General features: G+C 54.4%; 1 protein-coding gene and 1 long non-coding RNA gene across 4 annotated transcripts; one reads left to right on the forward strand and one right to left on the reverse strand.

Annotated features, from left to right (window-relative positions):
- Positions 1 to 325: 325 nt before the first annotated feature.
- On the reverse strand, positions 326 to 2712 carry LOC120649438. Of its 2 annotated transcripts, XM_039926231.1 has the most exons (2): positions 1855 to 2712; positions 326 to 1767 (listed from the first exon to the last, which is right to left on the reverse strand). In XM_039926231.1, the coding sequence occupies exons 1-2, from the start codon at positions 2614 to 2616 to the stop codon at positions 733 to 735; spliced, it is 1797 nt and encodes a 598-aa protein (XP_039782165.1). In that variant the 5' UTR covers positions 2617 to 2712; the 3' UTR covers positions 326 to 732. The 2 variants fall into 2 exon arrangements, with proteins under 2 accessions (XP_039782165.1, XP_039782164.1); XM_039926230.1 differs by having other exon boundaries at positions 326 to 2711.
- Positions 2713 to 6496: 3784 nt separating this feature from the next.
- On the forward strand, positions 6497 to 8005 carry LOC120649439. Of its 2 annotated transcripts, XR_005665255.1 has the most exons (3): positions 6512 to 7254; positions 7526 to 7667; positions 7835 to 8005. It is a non-coding gene; the product is annotated as an uncharacterized LOC120649439 (long non-coding RNA). The 2 variants fall into 2 exon arrangements; XR_005665254.1 differs by having other exon boundaries at positions 6497 to 7254; positions 7526 to 7998.

Consider the following 8005-nt stretch of genomic DNA (forward strand, 5'->3'; position numbering starts at 1 on the left):
CAGCCTAAGTTTTCAATCTCGAGCCTCTCCTTGACCCTAGCTGGCGGAGGCAGCCAATCTAGCGCGAGCACGAGCTGACCAAGCTGGCGAGCTTGAGCAAGAGCGGGCGAATGCGGGCCAGGCCGGCGCGCGACCGCGAGCGCCGCGCGGATTAAGCATTAAGCATGAATCAAACAAAATACTTATAGATTTACTGATTTTTCCCACTATTCATTTGGCAAACAAGTGCATTATCCCATAATAGGAAATATGAATAGGAAGCTCACAGCTTGATATGCTAAATTGTTCTGCAGCCGCAGAGTGTCAAGTAGCGCGCACTTCCTTCTGTTCCTAAATTGAATCTTATTTGGGCTGAAAGCAAAGCTGGGCACTTTTCTCTCGAATTGGTACAAGATCCTTCAAGAGTGGCTGTAACACGTATGCATCCAAACAGCACTAAAAAGAAAGCATTTGTTCTATACTGTCATCATCACTAGTCGTCTGCTAAAATTACACACTAATCGCGCGCCTAATCACCTGCCATATGCAGTGATAGCCGCGCTCTGACTGCGCCCTCCCTCCATTGCCGTTCGGTTGAGCTCCCTTTGAGCTTGAGAACAGCAGCATGGAATGGGATTTGGGAGACAAGACAACCCGTCGTATACCAAGTCAAAACCGAGCGATAGCTCGCTGTGAGACTGTGTGCGCGTGCTTGGACCGAGTCAACGCAGTCGCCGGCCGGCATGGACGCCGCTACCCCTTCCTCCCGTTGACCGATGTCGACTCCCCCTCCGCCTCCTTCTTCGGCCACTTCGGACCCTCCTCCTCCGCGTCGTCGTCATCGTCGGCGGCGGCGTTGTCCCTGAACTTGGCGTAGATGTCGCCCTTGTAAAAGTTCCTGGTCCGCCACACCAGCACCAGCGACACGAGCACGGCGGCCACTGTGGCGGCCGTGATGATGAGGAACGCCTTGCGGAAGCACTGCACGCCGATGCAGGTCTTGTCGCCGCCGGCGTCCAGCGACCCGCCGTGCTGCTTGGCGGCCTCGGCGTCGTAGAGGGCGCCGGCGACGCGGACGTTGAGGACGTAGGCGCCGATGGGGCTCGCCACGGACCCGAAGTTGTAGAGCGTGGAGTAGTACTTGAGCCCGAACACCTCGGAGATGATGGCGAACAGCAGCGGCCACTGCGCGCCGAAGCAGAAGCCGATCACCACGGAGGCGGCGTACAGCGAGTGCGGCACGCCGAAGGCGATGAGGAGGTGGCCGGCGCACGAGAGGAGGAGCACCAGCGTGAGCATCAGCGGGCGCGGGAACCTGTAGCGCGCCAGGAAGATCTCGGAGGCGAAGCCGGCGGTGACGCGGCCGGCGTAGTTCCAGATGCTGATGAGGGAGACGAATGTGTTGATGCTCTTGGCCGGGTAGCCCAGAGACTGGCCGATCTGGCCCATGTTGTCGATCGCCGTCAGCGTGCCGCCGACGCCGCAGATAGTGGCCAGGAACAGCACCAGCATGTCCACGCTCACCAGGGCCTGCAGGATGGTGAAGTCCTCCCCCTGCGCCGGCGGGCTGAACATGTGCCTTAGGCACGATCCCAGGCAACTGGACCTGGACGGCGGCGGCGGCGGCTCTGTTCCATTTTCCCCAGTGGTGGTGCTCTGCTTCTGCTGGCTCTTGGCCGCCGGCGGCTCAGCTGCCGATGCCATCTGCAGCGAGGCAGCTGGATTCTCGACGGTCACCGTGGGGGGCTCGCGGATGGACTCCTCGAGCTCCTTCTGGATCTTGTACTCCTGCTTGACGACGACGGCGAGCGGCAGGAAGAGGACGAGGAGCAGCGCCGCGGCCGACACCGCGTAGGCGGCGTGCGAGAAGTTGACCTGCTTCTGCACGACGATCATGACGAGGAGGTAGGTGGCGAGGGCGATGGAGATGTAGAGGAAGCAGAAGAAGGCGTCGTTGCTGGTCGCCGCCGCCGGCGAGCCCGCGCCGCTGCCGCGCCGGGGGTACGGCATGATGCGGACGGTGTGGACGAAGAGGATGGAGATGGCGGCGGGGAGCCAGGCGATGAGCAGCACCAGCGACTTGGCGTCGTCGCCGTAGATGGCGAGGTAGAGCTGCGTGAAGATGGCGCCGCTGAGGCCGACGAAGCCCTTGAGCAGGCCCAGCACCATGCCGCGGCTCTCCGGGAAGTTCTTGACGCAGGTGACGAGCGCCCCCGTGTTGGCGAAGGACTGCGAGTTGGCCCCCACGCAGATGTAGATGCACATGAGCCACACGGGCGGCCGCGCCGTGCGCCCGTCGATGGCGAGGTAGATCATCAGGTACCCCGCGAGGTTCATGGCGGCACCCATGGCGAGCACCACCCACGGCGGCGTCACCTCGTTGATGAGCCCCGAGAGGACGCCCACGTTGGCGCCCAGGTCCTTGAAGAAGGAGAGCGTGTTGAGCGTGCGCTGGTCGTACCCCAGCGACGACTTGAGCACCTTGGAGTAGATGCTGAAGATGTACGTCGCCCCCGACGCCGACAGGATGAGCAGGCACGCGAACACCATGAACCACCGCCCGAGCACCACCTGCCGGACGAACCGCGCCGTCAGCACCTGCGGGCCGCCGGCGCCGGCGCCGGACGCGAACGCCATCACTCCAACTTCTCGGCAGCGCTCTTGATCTGCTTCGCCGCTCGCTTGTCTGGTGGGTGGCGAGCCGGCCGGTGAGTGACACGGGACAGCCAGGGGGCGCTGCGCCTGTGCAATATATAGAAGAGGAGGGGTAATGGGTGGATGACTGTACTCTATGGACACTGCAGATAGCAGATGAGTGTCGCTAGCAATCTAGCACGTCACTTTTTTTTATTTTTTGCGAAGAAATCTAGCATGTCGCTTGCGCTGCACATGGATATGTTTTGGTTGGAGACAAATTTTGAGGCCAGTAAAAATGACCACAAATTTTGCCCAATTTCTAGGCCAAATTAGATGAGCTTTTGGTGCCAAGATGTCCGCTCGTGTTAAACTTGAAATTCTCTATAATAAGCTAGTTGAGCTGTGATGTTGCTTTGCCACAGTAAGCTAGATGATCAGTGTGGCGACACTACTATCTGGCAACTCATTCATCCTGCGGTCTTGAGCTGTGGACCAAGACATGCCATGGTCCTCAAGGAATGGTCTGCCTGTCTACTGTTTTCGCCCTGGTCTTCAGGGAATGGAGATAGAACAGGCAGCCTGTAGAACAACATGCTCGAGGCCGGGTCTCGGACGCAATCCTCATGCATTCATCACTGGTCGCTGCATTATTCGTAGGATCGACTACCTTGACTCGAGGGTTTACTGGGAGGATTTGCGAGGACTAATGAGAGTGATCTCTGTTGACTAACAGAGAGTGTGTGGTTGAAGCATGCTGATGCTGTGATTCCTGATCTGGACTCCTGCAAGGCTGCAACCGGCTCTCCTTATCCGAAGAGGCGGGACCGGCTTGTCAGTGAACCATCTCATGTTTTCCTTTGGATATTTAGCAAAGAATTGATGCTGGGGATTAAGAGGGTTCAGCTCTGCCACGTGGGAAGGATATATTAAGAAATCAGAGATATGTAGCACTGCACTGAACTACTGACCTGTGTGCAGTGCAGTGTGATCATCTCCTTCCTGTGAAAACATCGAGGTGATTTAGGGCTTGTTTGGTTCCAAAGACTTTTTTTTAAGTTCCTGTCACATCAAAATGAATCTTACTATTTTAGAGTATCAAATAAATTATGTTTATAAATTTTTTTTGACAGCTGAGTGCTAATTCACGAGACGAATATAATGAGCATAATTAATCCACAATTTACTACAGTTATGCTACAGTAACCATCTGCTAATTATGGATTAGGATACCTTATTAGATTCGTCTTGCAGTTTAGCCCCAGGATTCTGCAGTTAATTTTATAATTAACCTTTATTTAATATTTTTAAATACTAAAATTCTCTTTGATGTGACATAGACTAAAGTTTAGCCCCTCGAACCAAACAACCCCTTAACTACCGATTAGGCTTTAAACTATACCCATGAAGCAATATTAACAAAGTGTTCGTGTGTGCCCTTGTGCTTGGCAAACTGCCACGGCCATCTCTTTCCATGCTGCTTGCTGCCACTCCCTTGACAAGGAGGCATCAAGGATTCCAACGAAAATGCCCATGGCAGGCAGCATAGAAGCGACAATAATTTGATGTCAAATAGTGGCGACTCGGTAACAGGTCGTAGTCGTAGAAAATTAAATCAACTTGTGGAACTGGAATGGCGAAGAATTCCACGGGAGTGACAACGGCTAACGACAGTTACTGAATCATGACAGTGGACAATGTCTACTCATCAAGTTTATTTTTGTCAAAGGTTCCCTTGAGAAAAAATGGCAACGGGCATCGCGACCAGTTCGTTCCAGGCTTCCAGCGTTCCAATTGGTCTGCGTCATTCCTCGTATTTTTTTCCTCAAAAGGCAGGTATGACTGGATATGGGAAAAATACAAAAGTTGGGTAAATCTTCGACCTACTTCGTACAAAGAGACTAAGAGCATCTCCAAGAGTTCCCCATGTTAACTTGCCATCCTTTTTTTTTTGGCAAATGAAGAAAAAAAGGTCTCCAACAGCTTGGCAAACAGATTGGCAAATTTATCAACTTGGCAAATCTTCCCCTCCTAGCGCGCATATATGCGCGCGCGCTTACGGCTTCGCATCGCGAGAAAAGCCGGCGGCGCGACTCTTCCCGTCTCGCGTGCGTCATCGCGCGTCCCTCTCCGTCTCACGTGCGTCGTCCTTCGTCATCGCGTCCCTGCTGCTGCTGACAGAATCTGATTTGCTAGGGCCGGCGCTCAACGATCTCAGCGCGCAACAGTCTGACAGCGACGACTACGAGCATGGGCACACGCCGGCCGGACAGGAATTCAATAGTCTCTGCAAGCTCCGATCCCTCATGTTCCGCTTGTCTTTGTCTGTCAATTATCCCTGATGGAGTTAGTGCCATAGCATGGGCACGTTTTGAAAGGGGCCGCCCGGGCCTGCCGCGCCATCGGTCATCGGATCGTGCCGTCATGTGGACACGTCGCCCCGTGCGCTCGATCATATCATAGCCGATGGCCGTAACTACCACCACCGTGAAACGTGTGCTCCTGTCGACGGCGCAGCAGCGGGCCGATATGACCGGCGGGGGCGACGATCTCCCTGCGAACGGAATCAACAGCCACCGCAACAAATTAACTGCTGAGCCCACTATTTTATGTTTTGGCAAGCCAAAAATAAGGAACTCTTGGAGATGGCAAGATTTTTCACTTGGCATATCTTTTGCCAAGTTGCTAAAACCCAACTTTTGCCAAGCTAATTTTAGCAAACACTTGGAGATGCTCTAAGGGTCACTTTTTTTCCTTCGTCATCCCACCACTTCGTACGTCGCCGTGTACGTCGCATCCTCTCCCCCGCTCCTGTTTCGTTCAAAAAAATCAAGGGAAATTTGTCCAAAGCACATTGTGAATGTTCAGTTTTGTGCTGCACACATCATGAAAGTCAATTTAGTTTCCATCACACCGCAAAAATACAATTTGATCCTGCAACACACTATGCCAAATAAACAAAATATTTTCAGCTGTGAGGAGGTGTAAAAAGACTACTTTGCCCTCATGGAAGGGAGAAATGTTTTTTTTTGTCCCTCCTCCACGGTGACGACTTCTCGCTCGGCTTCAATGTCGGCGCCGCCTCGCTGGCGGCCGGCCTCTGGGGCCTTACGGCCTCGAGCCAGGCCGCCGCCGCGCGAGGCGGTAGGCGCCGCTGGTGATGTCAGGATTCTCGCCGCCGCGCCTGCAAGCTCGTTCCACCACCACCGAGCTGCCGCCAACCCAGTGTTCCCAATCATCACTGCGGCGCAGCTCACCCTCGTCGACGCCGACTCCGCCTCCGCCTCCGGGAAGCTGCTCGCGTCGTCCGCTGCGGGCGCCATCCAGATCCAGTTCTGGTACCCCGGAGCCGCAGGCGGGGGCTTCAGCAGCCGCGGACGGCTCCCCCGGCAAGAAGGCCCCTGCCATGCTGGACCAAGGCCACGGCGGGGACGGCTCCGGGTCCAGCGCGGTGACGCTACAACAGCCACGGCTTCGACTGCAAGCTAGGAACGGCGGCGCAGCGCGGCAGCAGCAGCCTAGGAGCCGGCGGCACCGCTCAGGAGCCGCCGTCCAGAAAACCTTGCGCGCACAACAGAAAAGCAAGGAGCAGATAAGGCTAGCAACAGCTGCTCGTCAGCCACAAAATATAGCTAGGGCAAAATCGTCTATTTACAAGGCATCAGCTCTATCGGTGGCTGCAAATTTTTTTTTTTAACATGGCCGGTGTGCAACAAGCTAAATGATATATTTAGGGTGTCCATCACACAAAATTGAAGAGTGCAGTGTGTTCTACCCAAAATCAAACTTTGGGAGTGTCCTCTAGACAAAAAAAAAACCCAAAAATCAATGTACAACGATTCCCGCATCAATCACCGGAGACGTGTGTCCCTTCCTTTCCTCCGTCCCGATCACGCCCCCATCGCAGAGTCCTCACCATGGGGCGCCTGCCATCCCCCGGCACTGCTGCAGATCCACCACGCGCGGCGCGGGCAGCCAGCGTCGCCATCACCGTCCCGTCCTCGCCACGCCCGACGCGCCCCCCGACGCGGATTCCCCATGCGCGGCTACCGCCCCCATCGCCGTCCTCGCCGGGCCATCCCCACCCCCGCCGCGGATTCCCCACCACGAATCCCCATACACACGCCATCCTTGCCGTGCCCGACCCGCCCCCAGCCACGGATCCCCCATATGCGGCGTGTGCGGCCCCCGTCCCCGCCGTCACTGGAACGACTTGCATTGGAGGATGACGGGCACACCTTCAGCCCGAGCAAGGAGCTCCAGCCGCTGCCATCCCCGACCGCGCGCTGCAACTCCGCCGCCCATCGCGCCGCCCCGCCAGAGATCCGCCATCCGCGACGCGCGCCTCGGCTCATCCGTCCCCGATGCACCGTCCCATATGGCGGTGGCGTTAGCCCACGAAGGAACAGCTCGAGCATCAGGCACCGGGGATCGACGAGCGGCCATCCAGAACGGTGCTTGGGCATGGGCTCCTCTTCCTCCAAGCAGCGATGAAGAGTGCCGCCGGGCTGGCATGCCGGGGAAGAGGACGACGGAAGGGAGCAGGGTCAATTGAACCATGTTCTTCAATTCTCTGCTTGGATCAAGAGAGGAACATGGCGGGATCGCCTTGGGGGTACCAACAAGAACCTCATCATCAACGTGAGTGCTGCTTGGTTAATTTGGCATGGACAGACTTTTTTTTTTTTGCCGCATCTCTTTTCCTGTATTTCTTTTATTTTCGCATCCAGCGAATAATTTAGGCAGCTTCACGAGCTACAACCACAAAGTAAATAGCATTTTTCATTTGCGGCATGTTGAATTTCAACAATGGTAATGTCAGTTTTTAATCGCAGGAGAAACAAGAGGTTATCATTGAGTTTCTGTGATGATCATGTCAGACCGTTAACGTTTGGTATAATTTGGATGCCAGGACCTTTTAGGTACATCGGAAAGCGGAATACAGGAGGGTTGTCATTGACGTTGAATTAATTTGATGAAAAACTTGGACTTAGGTTATGGTTGACTTAATGGGATGATCCTTTCCTGACCTGATATGTGTTCAAGCTTCATCAGTTAGGTCCTCTGCTTAATAGTAGCAAATATGTCTTGTATCAGTTTTGTCCCTGAACATGCACATTAGCACAGCTACAGCTCTACACAGTATATATGTAAGTTTGATGAAATTAGGATCTTGGACGAAATTAATGGGATGATCTTCTTTTTTGTTTTGCTGCAACAGTGGTATTCTGTTCTGTATGATCAAAGCTTGGATCAACTCCCTTATGTTTGCCACACCAAGTTCCCAGCTTACCAAGTGAGCAAATATTGAAGAACAATTCCTTTTTTTTCTTCACTTTTCCACCTTGTTTGTTCAACCTGAATACAAAGGTACATTATCTTTTATTGGCAA

The sequence above is a fragment of the Panicum virgatum genome, chromosome 9K (genome assembly GCF_016808335.1).
Source record: "Panicum virgatum strain AP13 chromosome 9K, P.virgatum_v5, whole genome shotgun sequence".
Lineage (NCBI taxonomy): Eukaryota > Viridiplantae > Streptophyta > Magnoliopsida > Poales > Poaceae > Panicum > Panicum virgatum.

Coding starts and splice junctions, on each gene's coding strand:
- LOC120649438 (XM_039926230.1), bottom strand. CDS start 2,616: ATGGCGTTCGCGTCCGGCGCCGGCGCCGGCGGCCCGCAGGTGCTGACG.